The sequence below is a fragment of the Polistes dominula genome, unplaced genomic scaffold, assembly GCF_049000335.1.
Source record: "Polistes dominula isolate Pdom_NZ unplaced genomic scaffold, Pdom_raw_medaka contig_15, whole genome shotgun sequence".
Taxonomy (NCBI): Eukaryota; Metazoa; Arthropoda; class Insecta; order Hymenoptera; family Vespidae; genus Polistes; species Polistes dominula.
In genome coordinates, this window is record NW_028300915.1 from 5,327,870 (window position 1) to 5,343,246 (window position 15,377).

At 24.8% G+C, this 15,377-nt stretch overlaps 4 protein-coding genes across 7 annotated transcripts; 3 read left to right on the top strand and 1 right to left on the bottom strand.

The window, feature by feature from the left end:
- The first annotated feature begins 133 nt into the window (after positions 1-133).
- LOC107070548 (nucleoside diphosphate phosphatase ENTPD5) lies at positions 134-4,190 on the top strand. Of its 3 annotated transcripts, none has more exons than XM_015328857.2 (4): positions 134-1,061; positions 2,094-3,242; positions 3,322-3,498; positions 3,617-4,190. In XM_015328857.2, exons 1-4 carry the CDS (start codon positions 1,041-1,043, stop codon positions 3,692-3,694), a joined length of 1,425 nt encoding a protein of 474 aa, XP_015184343.1. In that variant the 5' UTR covers positions 134-1,040; the 3' UTR covers positions 3,695-4,190. The 3 variants fall into 3 exon arrangements, with proteins under 3 accessions (XP_015184343.1, XP_015184360.1, XP_015184353.1); XM_015328874.2 differs by lacking the exon at positions 134-1,061 and adding an exon at positions 1,126-1,735; XM_015328867.2 differs by lacking the exon at positions 134-1,061 and adding an exon at positions 1,776-1,991.
- LOC149033194 (structural maintenance of chromosomes protein 1A-like) lies at positions 3,617-10,026 on the bottom strand. Its single transcript, XM_089170522.1, is given in 22 exon segments — positions 3,617-4,463; positions 4,553-4,730; positions 4,807-4,985; positions 5,051-5,230; positions 5,359-5,616; positions 5,730-6,034; positions 6,151-6,248; positions 6,322-6,409; positions 6,412-6,478; positions 6,588-6,653; positions 6,724-6,855; positions 6,928-7,050; positions 7,140-7,308; positions 7,398-7,621; positions 7,700-8,128; positions 8,229-8,693; positions 8,772-8,860; positions 8,863-8,909; positions 8,999-9,177; positions 9,272-9,368; positions 9,481-9,601; positions 9,720-10,026. Coding segments are annotated over 22 exon segments (3,681 nt in total). The 5' UTR covers positions 9,832-10,026; the 3' UTR covers positions 3,617-4,388.
- A 147-nt stretch (positions 10,027-10,173) lies between these two features.
- Orc1 (origin recognition complex subunit 1) lies at positions 10,174-13,561 on the top strand. Of its 2 annotated transcripts, none has more exons than XM_015332001.2 (8): positions 10,174-10,323; positions 10,645-10,797; positions 10,869-11,234; positions 11,319-12,140; positions 12,230-12,512; positions 12,675-12,940; positions 13,048-13,331; positions 13,395-13,561. In XM_015332001.2, exons 3-8 carry the CDS (start codon positions 10,951-10,953, stop codon positions 13,559-13,561), a joined length of 2,106 nt encoding a protein of 701 aa, XP_015187487.1. In that variant the 5' UTR covers positions 10,174-10,323; positions 10,645-10,797; positions 10,869-10,950. The 2 variants fall into 2 exon arrangements, with proteins under 2 accessions (XP_015187487.1, XP_089026617.1); XM_089170491.1 differs by having other exon boundaries at positions 10,239-10,542.
- A 401-nt stretch (positions 13,562-13,962) lies between these two features.
- Positions 13,963-15,026, top strand: LOC107069215 (uncharacterized). Its single transcript, XM_015326314.2, has 2 exons — positions 13,963-14,203; positions 14,303-15,026. Exons 1-2 carry the CDS (start codon positions 13,963-13,965, stop codon positions 14,650-14,652), a joined length of 591 nt encoding a protein of 196 aa, XP_015181800.1. The 3' UTR covers positions 14,653-15,026.
- The last annotated feature ends 351 nt before the right edge of the window (positions 15,027-15,377 follow it).

A 15,377-nucleotide genomic window follows, 5' to 3' on the forward strand; every position in this document is an offset into this window, starting at 1 on the left:
ACTTTTATTACTCTATAGTTACTTAATTATAGAGACGAAAAAACATTTTATGTAGATATAATTAAATTAGTCTATCATGAAAAAATATTGCTTAAATGTTTTCTATAAATACTTTATTGCTTATTACATAGTATATACAAAACTACATAAGAAAAACTTTATACTATTCTCACACATATACCATATTTAGACTTAATACAGAATTTCTATTTATATATACATAAATAAATGAAATAATATATTATTATTAGATTATATTGTAATCCTATTGTACAAACCATTGATATTTTCAAAATCTAATTATTAAGAAAATTTATTTTTAAATATTAAAAGTTTAGCATATATATCAAACGTTGTGACACTGAAATTTCAAAACATTTTAACAGTGGAGTTAATCACTTTGACCTGTAAATGGCTCATATGCCAAGGCTACAAATTAAATATCGTAAAGAAAAGACAAAATATATTGGCTAATAAAAATTCTTTCAAAAAATACCCTACAAGATAAGATATCAAATTGTCGAAAATAAGATTTAACTCTCTATTACTGATTAAAGATGAACAAATATATATATATATATATATAGATCATGTTTAACCTACAATTATGCGTAAATAAATAATAGGTTATGAACAAATTACCTTTATTACAGTACATAATAATTTTGCGTTAATTATTATTTTTTTTATCGCAATAAATAAATAAATAAAAATTATATAAAAATAAAAAGATGTATGTAAACCTGTAAACATATAAATAAATAATTTTTATATGTATTTATTGAAATACAAAATTTTGTAAAAAAATATCATAAGTGGGAATGACCTTGAAAATGTTATCGTATAGTGCCAGATCACGATGATTTCAATATATACTGGACTTCAATAGGTTCCTTGTTGTGTAAAACATTCGGAGACGACGAGTTCAAAGTATCTTCGTCAAGCAGTAACAATTAGTTTTTGACGTGCGTTTCGCTATAATCTACACTGCTTATTTTACTTATTTTTTATTTTAATTTTATTGTAAACAATCAGGCAAAATGAGTGCAAGACAGAGAAAGGTATCTAATATAAGTATATATATTGTATAAATATATATACACAAATTATATATATAATATAGTTACAGTTATTAATTAGTTCCTAAGATTCTAGAAAGGTTGCGTAATTCAAGTTATCGAATCTAATTTCGAATAATGAGAAAGAGTTCTTTTTTTCTTTTTTTGGGATGAAACAGTTATATTTTTTTCTCCTTCAAATTATTTTATCAAATAATTGTGATTTCTTATGAAAAATGTTACACGTTACTTACTGTATAAACTATTGATGGTCATTATTATGATGAAATCATAAATGCAAGCTATGAAATGGATTTATTACTATTTTTTACTACTCTTCTTCGTTACTTCTTAATACAACACATAATGACATATATACACATCTGTTTACACACATATATAATATACGAGCTAAAAGCCACGTGTATATCGCGCCAAGAAGTGTATATATATATATCATATATTATATATATATATGTTACATGACACGTATATACAGTCGGGTAAAGATAGAATGTATTCTTATCTATTCCACAATTTTGAGTATTGTACAGAAATATGGACGATGAGAGGTTTATGACATACAAAAATTTCATTTATTGTTAAGATATAATTAGAATATTTCATTTTTTCTAAAGAAACACGCGCTCTGTGTTCACTAGATGCAATATAGACTTGTGAGTTATAATTATGCACCTCGATGTTTTGCTTTTGTATGTGTCCTCTTTTATCTTTGCATGATTCGTGGTTAAACTTTATTTTTTATTTATTTTGATATATCTTTTTATTCATTATTTTCTTCATTTGTTTAATATATGACAGGCACATTTTAATTACATGTATAATATATCGTTATTTCCAAAGGATTGAATTTTATTAATAGAATTTTATTTTGATTATAAAATTTAAACTCGAATGCGCATAATTATTAAGGTATTATTAATTATGATACTATGTTTATGATGCAAATTTTGTGCTTAATTATTTTTAGAAATATTTTTTATATCTATATTCTTATTGATATATTTTTTTTAGCTGAAGTCTGGAAATGAGAAAGTCTATGAGAATGTATCATCATCCAGTACGAAGAAAAGTACCAGTCAACTTGGGAGAAAATATTTTATAATAGTTGCTTTACTTGGTGCATTATTCCTTGGTTATATTGCAATAGCTAATGATTTAAAGCCAATAAGAATTGGTAGTAAAGTTATTGACACATTAGCATTTTCATTAAATATACAAAAGCCTTTTTATGTTGTTATCATTGATGCTGGATCTACTGGTAGTCGTGTATTAGCATTTAGTTTCCATGAGTCAATTCTAAATCGTCATCTAGTACTAGATGCTGAATTATATAGTGATACTAAACCTGGATTAAGTGCATTTGCTGACGATCCTAAATTTGCTGCTAAATCTCTTATTAAATTGTTGGACAAAGCAAAGACAGTTATACCACAATCAGAATGGGTTAATACACCGCTTAGTATGAAGGCTACTGCTGGCCTTAGATTACTACCTGGACATAAAGCAAATAATATACTTGAAGAATGTAGTAAACTTTTTGAATCATCCGGCTTTAAGGTATCCAAAAATGCTATTTCTATAATGGACGGAGCCAGTGAAGGAATTTTTTCTTGGTTTACTGTAAATTTCTTATTGGATAAACTTAATTCCCATACATCTGAAAACACAGTAGCTGCACTTGATCTTGGAGGGGGCTCTACGCAAGTAACATTTGCACCAAATAAAATGCAAGCAAAAGAATTGAAAGAACATGTCTATGCTATTAATGCCTTTAGTCATAATATGAGTGTATATACGCATAGTTATTTAGGAATGGGTTTAATGGCAGCTAGAAAAGAAATTTTGATGCATGGAATGAATATAAAAAATACTACTGACAAAGGCCCAATAGTAATCAGATCAGAATGCATAAATCCAATTGTAAATACTGAATGGAGTTATGGAGGAAAAAATTATATAGTTAAAGGACCTGTTAATGGAACACTTAAAACAGTTAAGACGCAAAATTTTGCAGGAGGTGATGAGAATAGACCGATTGTAAGATTTTCAGAATGCTTAAAGATTATAGAAAAATATGTCAATACAATAAGCAATAAGCCGATAGGACTAAACACTCATGAAATATATGCTTTTTCTTATTACTTTGAACGCGCGACTGAGGTAAATTTACATATTTTTATTTTTCTATCTTTTCTATTCTCTGTATAATTTAATTTAAATCAATAATTAATTACTACAGGTAGGTTTAATAGATCCCTTCACTGGTGGTGCTATACACTTAGGTGCTTTTTTGAAACAAGCTACGGAAACTTGTGATTATCCTAATACAGATCAACCATTTATGTGCTTGGATTTGACATTTATTTATGTCTTGTTACATAATGGTTTTGGCTTAGATCCTTCTACAAGGTTATTTGTAAGTAAAATTTATGTGAATATATATATATTTATTTAAACAATGATATGAATCTAAAATATAAATAAGAAATATATAAGATTATATTTGGTTAGTGAAATGAATGTTTCTGTTGCAGTTGTATAAGAAAATCAATGGACATGAATTAAGTTGGGCTTTAGGAGCTGCCTTTAACGTATTACAAAATGGTCTTTAACGTTTATAGGAAATATAATATTAATAGATGGAAAATTAGTGAAATAGAACAATTATCAATTTTTAGTAAAAGTATTGAATATAGTTGATATCAGCAAATTTTAATATGCAAGACAAGTCTTACAAAATATAATTTATAGTGACTTTACAATGGAAAACTATAGATTATTAATATTATATTCCTAATAAATATTAATATTAAGATTTTTATTTTCATAATATTATGACTTATTCAATACAAATTTTAACATTGACAAGTGAATTTAAATGCTTCGTTTATCATATGAAATTGTTTATTTTATAATAATAATATTTTTTTCATCTAATTATTGTTTTAAACTGTAGTATTTCAAATTTAAATTATTAGCTTTAAAGTCAAGGCTGTTTTATAAATAAAGAATGATATATGATCAGTGATATACACACTCTACATACGCACAAATATGAATAATGTTATAATGTTACTCTAATAGTAATAAAATAATTTTAAATAGAAACGTTATTTCTGATATATATTTAAATAAAAATAAAATTAGAATATGTGTACATTTAACGATTCAATTAATTATAAAGGTATTAAATAAGATTCATATAAAACAAACAAAAATATTAAATTTTATCTTACTTTTTTTTAATAATCCGATGAACTCGTCAATTTATTACGATGACCATAAAAGTATATTGTACTTTATCATTTAATGATTTGTATTATATTTATATAAGTCGAATGAAACAATGAATACACTGCTTTCTAAAATTTCTCCTTCTTGCTGTAATAAAAATAAAACATATATATATATATATTTTTCTCTATAAGATAAAAAAAACATATGAAAGAAAAATGTTAATAAAACGTTACTTTAGCAGTGACTCCAATAAGATTATCGGCATTAACAAATAATTTATCTTTTAATGATATTATTATGAAGTGCATTAAATCAAGATTGGATTGGATAAAATTAACAAAGTTTTCAACGTTAATTTTATCCAAACTTGCATCTATTTCATCCAAAATAATAAATGGTGCAGCTTCATATCTATAATATAAATGTAAATAGATATTACGTTTAAACATATCGTAAATTAATTAGTAAATATTAAGATAAGCTGTACCTGTGCATCGCAAATAGTAAAGCTAGAACAGCAAATACTTGTTCACCTCCTGAAAGACTCGATAAGACATTAAAATTTTTCCCTGGTACCATGCAACTGTAATTTATGTCGTTTAAATATGGTTCTTCTGGATTGTGCGGAACAAGGAAAGCTTGAGCAGACTTATTTTTAAGTAAATACTGTAAAAAGTAATAAGATTTAAAACAAAAATGATATAAATTAAAATAAAATAAATATCTCTTACTTTATAAATATAATCTACATGAAAAGTAAGATAGTCAAAACATTTCATAAATCTATTAATTCTTTCTTCTTTTACTTTTGTAAATTTGTTTTTTGCAATATTAGCAGCATTGCGTATATTTTTTATAATTTTATTTATTATGTTCAACTTCTCGTAAACTAACATCAAGTTTTCATCTGCCTGTATTATAATTAATAAATTAATGGTTAATAATTAAAAAATAATTACTTACAATTGAATAATATAATATATTATCTCATCGAAATATATTATTGATATTTTTATATATATTACGTATTAATTAAAACCTTCAAATTTGGAGCCGATATTAATTCCAATTTATGTTTTATTGCATCAATGTTTATTTCTAATTTTCTTTTGACGTTATTGAATTGATCTTCATTAATTGTTTGCAATTCATGCAACATAGATGAAAAATTTATTTTTGATAAAATATTATCTTCACTTTGTCCTACTGTATTTGAGCTTGAAGTATTTATTGAAGATGTCCATGAAGAATCACTTAGGGTTTTTTGATTAGACATAGGAATTATTATATCTTCCATCTAATGCAAATGAGTAAAAAAATATTTAAGTTAAATTTTATACAATTTGTATATTATAGTTTATGTGTATTCATATATATAAAAAAGAAATTAATTTAATAAAGTAATTTAACCTGACAGTTTTTAAGTATACTATCCGTTTCTGCTTTTTTTTGGTTAATTTTTATTGCAATTATCGTATCTTCTCTTCTTGTTTCTAAAATCAATTTGGTAATTATACCAATCTGATGTCTGCATAGCGCTACTTCATTTTTCATTTTAATTACTTCCGTTTTTAAATTTGTATGAATGTGGCTTAAATTTTGTAATTCATTGTTCTGTTTATTAATAACATCTGTAATTGCAGACTCTTCTTCAAGTGCTATTTTTAATTGTTCTTCAGCAGTTTGAATAGCATTTTTATACTTTGTTATCTCATCTATGGTAACGTGTATATATACAAAATTAATATATTAAGTATATATAATAACATATTAACAAATTAATGTGCTAAATATTTAAAAGTTATAATCAAGTATTGAAGTAATTTAAAACCTTCTGTATTATGATGTATTTCTAAATCTAATGCATTTCTTATGCAATTACATTGATTTTCTAACTCCATTTCTCGTTTTTTTTGTTGCCCACGTATTCTGTGAAAGATATGTTATAAAATATATATAATATTATTTATTTAATATACTAATAATATAATAAAACAAATACCGTAATCTGCCATTTTCATATTCACGAATATCGGCAACGTTAATATTTTTACAAAACATAGAAAATATTGCATTTTCCACTTTTTTTTTTCATTTTCAATATTTTCAATATTTTCCTGTCTTTTATTCACAATTTTCTGAGTTGATTCTATATTATCCTACAAAAAGATAAAAAGAAAAATGTATATATATAAAATTAATAATAGTTAAAAGAATATATCTAATTATAATTAATATTAATGCTAGCAAAATATATTAAATACTTACAACTATTGATATTAGTTGGTGATTTATGTTTTCGATATGTGTTTCCAAATAAATTACTTGTTTTTTCTGAAAATAAACATATTATATAAATCAGATACTACAAAAAATCAATAATATATTCACAAAGGACACTTACAATATTGTCTAAATCGACACGACTGTATTTTAATTTGTTAATGAGACTCAAAATTTCAGAGTTTATTGTACTCAGCTCAGATTGTTTTTTAAAACATTTTAAAACCTCCTTCATTTTTTTAATTAAAGTTTCCTAAAATTATTCTTATTAAAATCAAAATTGTTATTTATATAATTATATATAGAAAAGAAAAGAAATAAGAACTTTTTGTAACTTCATCTCTTGTGTTTGCTTATCCTTCCATACAGTAACTTTGGTTGATAGTTCAAAAGATCCTCCAGAAATTAAGCCTGATTTCTGGTAATAACTTCCATCAAGTGCAACACACTATTATATAATAAAAATATTTTAATGAAAGATAAAATTAATTAATACTTATTAAAGTATAATAAGCATACAATTTGTAAGTTACTTACTGTGTATCTCTGATTCGAATGAATTTCATATGCAACTCTTCTAGCATCTTCTGGTGTTTCACATAAAAGCGTATTTTTAGTCACAAATAAGATAGCATTAGAAATTTCTTTAGGAAAGCATTCTATTACATCATACAATAGCTGCACATTTTGTAGATCACTCATAGTTCTATGAACAGATGAACACTTGAAAATTTTGCTGTTGGATTTGAAATTTTTACTTACATAATGTTTATTTATATTTTTAAAAAATAATACTTCAAATTATGTCGAAGCTGGTCACTGCGAGATTGAATCTTTAAAGAATCAAGTGGTAAAAATGTTTCTACACTTATTTGTTGTTGTTTCAAATAATCAATGCATTTTCTCGCCACTTTTTCTGTTTTAACAACGATTGCATCTTTGAAATGCCAAAGTACTTTAATTACAGCAATATTATATCGTTCATGAATTGGTTTACACAAAGTAAATAAACGGCCATACTGAAAGCATAAAATATAACATAGTTATAGAAAAGAAGAATTTTAAAGTTAAAATTAATTAATAAGATATAAAACTACCACTTCTGGAAATAAATCTTTTAAAACTCTAATTGTATTTAATTTTTCGCATTCTCTTGCAGTTACGAATTTATCTACTTGAATAGCATCTAATTTATTTGTAATTCTATTGAGTTCCATTTGTGTTTCTTCCATAATAACATTATTTTGTATTATTTCATCTTTAAGATTATGTTTAAGTGTTTTTTGTTCTTCTAAAGTAACTTCAGTTGTTATTATATACTGCTCTAATAGGTTTACTCGCTTTTCTGTTTCTTTTAACATGAATTGTAATCTTTTCTTTTGATCTTCCAATTCAACTCTCTTTTGTTTTTCATTATCAAGTTTATTTTGATCGTTCTCTTGGTCATACTTAAGAGAATTTAGATTTTTCGTTTGTTTTTCACACTTTCCTTCTACTTTACCTTTTAAATAATAATAGGTTTCTACCTTTATAAAAAAAATATGTAAATTAAAATTTAATATTGAATTAAAAGAAAACATAATTAAAAAAATATATTATAAAGACTATGTAAATATTGTATAATACTTGAGCATTGTCCAGTTCAAAGTTACTTTGTTGCGATTCAAGTTCACTTGAAACGCTTTGCGTTAAATTAATTTTTAATGCTTCTATTTTTGCCAATTCATTTTTTAAATCTTCCATAGTCTTATGATGTACTTCATTCGCATGTTGTGCTTTAGTTAAAGATTTATGAATAAATGAAATCTTCTGTTGTAAATAAGAAATTTTTTCTTTTGTAGCGGTTAACTGTGTAGTTTGTTGAGCCTGTTGTAAATTTGTTTTTGTCAAATTATCTTCCATCATTGCTTCTTGATCCATTATTTCAAAATATATTTTCTTCTTTTGTTCCAATATAATTTCTGCCTTTCTTTTCTCATCTTCATATTTATCCATTTTGGATTTATTGTCGTTCCAAAGTAATTGTAAATTCTCAAGATCTCTTTTTATATGGAACAATCTAAATAGTTGTAATTCTGTTTTTTTATCTTGCTAAATATTTTAAAGAAGATAAAGAACATAAATCATAATGTAAAATGTTTTTTAGAGTACAATAACAAGTTAACATACATATTCCTTTCGTAATAAATTATATTCTTTTGCTTCCTCTTGCTGTAATATAAGACGTTTCTTTTCAACTGTGAGGCACTTTTTTTTTTAATCATATGATGAAAATCTAGATCACATTTTTGCATTTCGTTTTTTAATCTACATAAGTAAAGGTAGATATTAAATATTTTCCTTATAACTTAAAATAATCAAATAATTTAAAAAAGAATAATTATTTCTTATATTACGTTTTGTATTCCGATTTTAGTTCGGCAGACGTGCTAATTTCATCCAACATAATAGAAATTTCTTTAGGATTTATTACACTCATTGAATCAATACTTCCTTGAAATATTAGGAAATTCTTACTTTTTACATTAAGTCCAAGCGATATAAGTTCATGTATGTAAAATTCAAATTTAACAATCTAAACATTTTATTATATTATAAGAGTTATTGTAATTTACATAAAATTGAATTTCTATTTACTTAATAAAAGGAAAATATCTTTTTTATTTTACCTTGTTATTTATACTATATATATTGGAAGAATTTTGAATTTTACGGGTAAATTTCTTACCCTTACCTTCTATTTCAAAAATAGCTGTTACATGTGTACTACAAATAACGATAATAATTCTTTTGATTATAATGATATCAAACAAAAGAAAATAATGATATCATAAATAAAAATGAAAAACAAAAACAATGGTAATATAAAATCAAATACCTATGTGATAATAATGTTCCATCAGACTTATGGGATATAAGATCATTTAATCGATGAGCACGTAAACTACTAATTTTCTCTCCCATTACAAAACTAATCGCATCCATAATATTAGATTTTCCTAGAAATATATAAGCATATATATATATACAATATATATATTGAGCAAATATTTTGTGAATTCATTACAAAAATGAGAATATACAATAAATAATTAAGAATGTATGTATATATATTACCAGTGCCATTTGGTCCAATAATTGCACAAAAAGGCTTAAACGGACCGATAATTACTTCACCACAAAATGATTTAAAATTATAAAGTATTATTTCCTTCAAATATATGCGCATTGTAAATCTTTTTTTCTTTGTAATGGAGAATATCTGAAAGTCTTTGTGTTAAAAGTATTTTTAAACGGTAACAGTTTTTTAAAAAACCATTAAACACTAACGGTTCTACAGTATATAAAATTTAAATCATATATGTACATATACGTACTACTAATGTCAAATATGATATACACAAATCTTATTGATGAAAACTTTTTATTTTTAATTTGTTATAAATAATTAAATTTTTACTAATATAATTAATTCTACAAAAATAAATAATAAATATTAACGATAAAAACTATTTTTATATAGATTTAAGCTTAGATAAATGCTATAAGTATTTCTTAACTAGTACTATGTAGAACAATTTAGTAGCCCGCCAAAAATTTATAAATTTAATTATATGTGTCGCTTAAGTTTTCACACTTGTTATGGCGGGAAAAAGAGAACAGGTTCTATATTCAGTAGTATAATATTTAGAGAGGCAGACATACACTATAAGAAAGAAAGGTTACGTTTGTTTAGATTGATATTTCCATTGCAGTGATATTATTGCTATATTTAATAATTAATAAATAAATATATTATACATATTAGACATCGTTTACATATTTATTTACATTTAATTATTTAAATTAAATCAAAATTTTTATAATAATCTTAGGTTGTATATAGAACAAACAGATCAAAAAATTGAAATATGTACTATGGAAGAAATTAGTTTAAAAGGCAAACAATTTCTTAATTATTCTAATTGTTCGGATAATATGTTTAGTAAGAAATCATAATATTTGTTTTTAAAGCAGTAATAATAATGTTATACTTTTTTAGATACAAAATCAAAGAGTACTACACCCGCAGTTCAAATAAAAGATAAAGAAAAGATACAGAAGACTGTAACAGTAAAAAGAAAAAGAAACGAAATTAGCGAAGAAAGTTTTCAATCCTCTGATGAATGTTTCTCCCCCGAAATTAAATATACTGGTAATAATTGATATATTATAACACCAAGTTTGCATAAAGTAATTCTATTAATTTTAAGGCATTTTTTCTAGGCCCTCCTGTAAGATATAAACTCTCTTATAAAAAAGACGGACAACCTGAGATTATTAAAGAGATTATTAAAGAGACTTCAAAATGAATGCAAAATTGAATAAGTGTTCCGATAACGAAATATATCATTTGTTGATGTCTGATATAGAAAGTAAAATTCCTGTAATTAAATTACACAGAATTGCAATCAATGATCATTTGGTAGAACCTAACAAAAACAAAAATATAAATTATTTCGAATCCGATGAATTATTTGACTCGAACAAATCCATGTCAAAGAATAGTTCCACTAGAAAATCCACAACTTCATTGAAAATTAAATTGAGACGTTCTACGGAGCAAAGCAATTATAAAATTGATAATAGAAGGTAAGAATATAAATATGATCATGTTTTTGTTTGTTTACTGTTAATTCTGTTTACATTTTGTATAATATTCAAATTTTTTTTTAGTAATAAGAAGATTACTAAAAACATAAAGGAAAACAATGATCCGGTGGAATCACCACGTAGAATAGAAAGACGTCGCAGTCGACCTAAAAGATTCAGTGATTATGAATGTGATATAGCTCCTGATTTTGATTCTTTAAGATTAAGAACAAGAAGAACTATTAATTGCAACGAGGATCTTACTAACCATAATTCATCTTCAGAGCATAATAAACATGAAGATAGTGATTTTAAAGGACGTTTAATAAAACAGAAACAATTATCAGAAGTATTAAATGATACAGAAGAAAGTATACAAATTGTAGATGATAATCAGTTACAAAATATTACAGATACACCTAAGAAAGCAACTAAACGTATTGCTCGTACAAAATTTACAATAGATATAATGGATGAAGATTTAAATAATACTGATAATACTTTATTATTAACTAAAAAACATAGACAGACTGCTAAGAATAAATTATTAGATGAACAAAATAGAGATAATGACGAAGAAGAAATAAATGATTTATGCGATGGTATTAAGATGATGTCAAATAATGTTTTAACACCAAAAAAGAAAAATAATAGGCAGGAACAGAAAGAATCCAAAGATTTGAAAAATATAAGGACACCAAAAGCATCTGTTTCATTTAAATTAAATAATTTGACACCATCTATGGAAAAAAGAACTTCATTATTAACAAAGCCATTAACACCTTTACAACAAAGTAGATCTAAATTACATGTAAGCGTTATACCAAAATCATTACCTTGTAGAGAAGAAGAATTTAATAATATTTTCACATTTTTGGAAGGAAAATTAAAGGATAAATGTGGAGGGTATGTTGATAGTAAACTATCATATTAATATCATGAAAGATTTTTATTTCCATAAGTATCAAATATTTTTAATATTTGTTTATATATAGATGCATTTACATAAGCGGAGTTCCTGGAACAGGTAAAACTGCAACTGTAAATGAAGTAATACGTTGTTTAAAAAGATCAGTGGCAAAAGGAAAACTGGATGATTTTAACTTTTTTGAAATTAATGGTATGAAGTTGACAGAACCGAGACAAGCTTATGTGCAAATTTGGAAGCAGATGAATAATGGTAACACTTGTACATGGGAAAAAGCATATCATGAACTTGAAAAACGATTTACTAGTAAAAATTCTAAAAGGCTAATGACTTTGTTACTTGTAGATGAGGTAAATTGTCCATATAAATTTATTTAATTTATAATTATTGAATTATGTATATATTAATATTTCTCTAGTTTGCCTTATTAATGCATGTAAATATGTATTGTCTTTTTTTTATCGTTTGATTTATTTAGACAATTCCTTTTTCTGTTTTGTTTGTAAATATAGCTTGATCTTTTGTGCACAAAACGACAGGATGTAGTTTATAATTTACTAGATTGGCCTACTAAAGCGAATGCACAATTAGTTGTTATTACCATAGCTAATACTATGGATTTGCCAGAAAGAGTATTAATGGGTCGTGTTACTTCACGATTAGGTCTTACGCGATTAACATTTCAACCATACAATCATAAACAATTACAAGAAATAGTATTAACAAGACTTAAGGATTCAGATGCATTCAGAAGCGAAGCTATACAATTAGTTGCACGGCAAGTAGTAAATATTGTTATCCAAATCTTTTTGAATTTCAAGTGAATTAGTTATTCTTTATACATTTATTCAACATATTTCATAAATACAATTTTTTATATAATAGGAAAGTATCTGCTGTATCTGGAGATGCTCGTAGGGCTTTAGATATATGTCGACGTGCCACTGAGATTGCAGAACTGCATGAAAGAGAAAAAGTTACCATGCAAGATGTAAATGAAGCTCTATCAGAAATGATTGAAAGCTCTAAAGTTCAAGCTATAAAACATTGTTCAAAAATGGAGCAAATGTTTTTGCAATCTATATCTGCACTAGTAACACGAACTAGTATCGAAGAAGCTTGTTTTAAAGATGTATATCATCAACTTTGTTCTGTATGCTCCTTTGAAGGTTTGTATGTTAGATTAAAATTAGTAACAAACAACAAAAAATTTATTTGTATTATTTTTATAGGTATTCGGATACCTAATATAACAGAAGTATTTGCTATATGTGGAAGATTGGAAGCTAGTAGATTGATAATACGTGACAATGCACGGATGGATATACATCAAAGAATTTTGTTAAATGCATCAGCAGATGATATTCATTTTGCATTACAACCCATTAATCTTAATTAAAAACATGTATTTGTTTTTTTTCTTAATTAAATTCTTAATGACTGACTGTTGTGCAGTATATATTTTATGATTGTTTCAAACGTATTTATACAATATTTTATAAGTAAGAAAAATGAAAATAAATTTCAAAGAAACGATGGATCTACTATCATATATATATATATATATGTATGTATATGTGCCTAAATTTGTACAGAATATTTATATAAGTCTATATTAATAGATATGAATTGCATAACTCGTTCTGTCTATAAAGGTATATAATTGTAACTCTTTCATCTAACATAATCCATTTGTGTGTTAACAATTTTGTGTAACAAATATATGGTTTTATATCAATTAGCCATTTAATTACATACATTTTGTGTTATAAAATTATTTTATACTTTTATATACGAGAAATGAATGCTGAAAATATTGATGAAGTTATTCTTAGATTACATAATGACCATAATTGGAAAGACATTGTGAATTTAGCTTCTGTTATTGATAACTCAAAAAACTATAGATTATTTTGGGTACTTCCAACTTTAGATGATTTAAGTTGGATGACTGAAATAATTAAAGAGTATAAAATATTAGGAATAATTAGTATAGGCTGCGGTTGTGGCTTGATCGAGTGGTTATTGCAAAATTTTTCTGGTAAGTACTTATAGAGTACAGAAATTTTGAAGTCGTTCAAGATATATAAATTTTTTACTAAAAACTAAATAAATATTAAATTTTTTTTCCAATTTTTAGGTTTAAATATTATTGGTATAGAACTGGATATTTCATGGTGGCGAAGTAAATATGCTCCTCCATTATTTCTTGAAAATGTTATTTTTATTAATGAAAGTAAAGGGAATAACTATTTGGTACCGAAAGATCATGCAGTTTTATTCTGCTACTTTAATAATGGAGAAGCCTTTTGTAATTACATAGCTAATTATGAAGGAAACATAATATTTGTTATTGGACCTGCAGAAGACCAAGAACGTATTACAGATCCACTTCCATTCGATGAGAAATTTGTCAAATACAATTGGAAACTGCTTACAAAAAGACCAATAATGAATTTTAAAAATTATATTGTTGTGTATACTAGATAATATTGTGTTTGTTTGATTATTTATGTTAATGTGTACTGCTTACATATAGATTCTTGAAGTCTTTGACGCTCAGAGAATTAATAAAAGTTGATAGAACAACATGACTAATAGTAAATCAGTTTTCAAAGAATAGAAAGAAATAAAATATATAACAGTGCAGATATTGAAATAAAATCGAAGAATATTTTTCTTATACTTTGTATCAAATTTCAATTTCATAACTTAACTATTTACCTCTCTTGGGCATTCATATATTACCTAATTGAAGTATACGATTCTGTCTTCTTTCTACCTTAACTGGTTAGCTTTGTTATTTCATGTAATTGCTTTAATTAAATAATTAAAAAAAATAAATGTATTGCATTAATAGCTAATTATTTCAAGAATTAATAAATTTCATACTTTGATACTTATATATATTTTTTACTGTTTGATCGCTTATATGTACTTAGTTATAAAATGTAATTAATATCTTCTGTACGGCGCTACAATTATATTGTTGTTGTTCTAATGTTACTATAAGTTTAATGAAATCATTTTGAAAATTTAGTGTAATAAAAATAAAGAAAATAAAGCAAATAAAGTAAATAAACCTTACACCTTAAATTTTGTTTATTCTATATTTTTAGGTTAAGTTTTTATTGTGTTGCATTGTTGAACTCGTTAAAATGTCATCTATAATTATGCATAGAAAAAAATATCCAATTTCATTTAGAAAAAACATT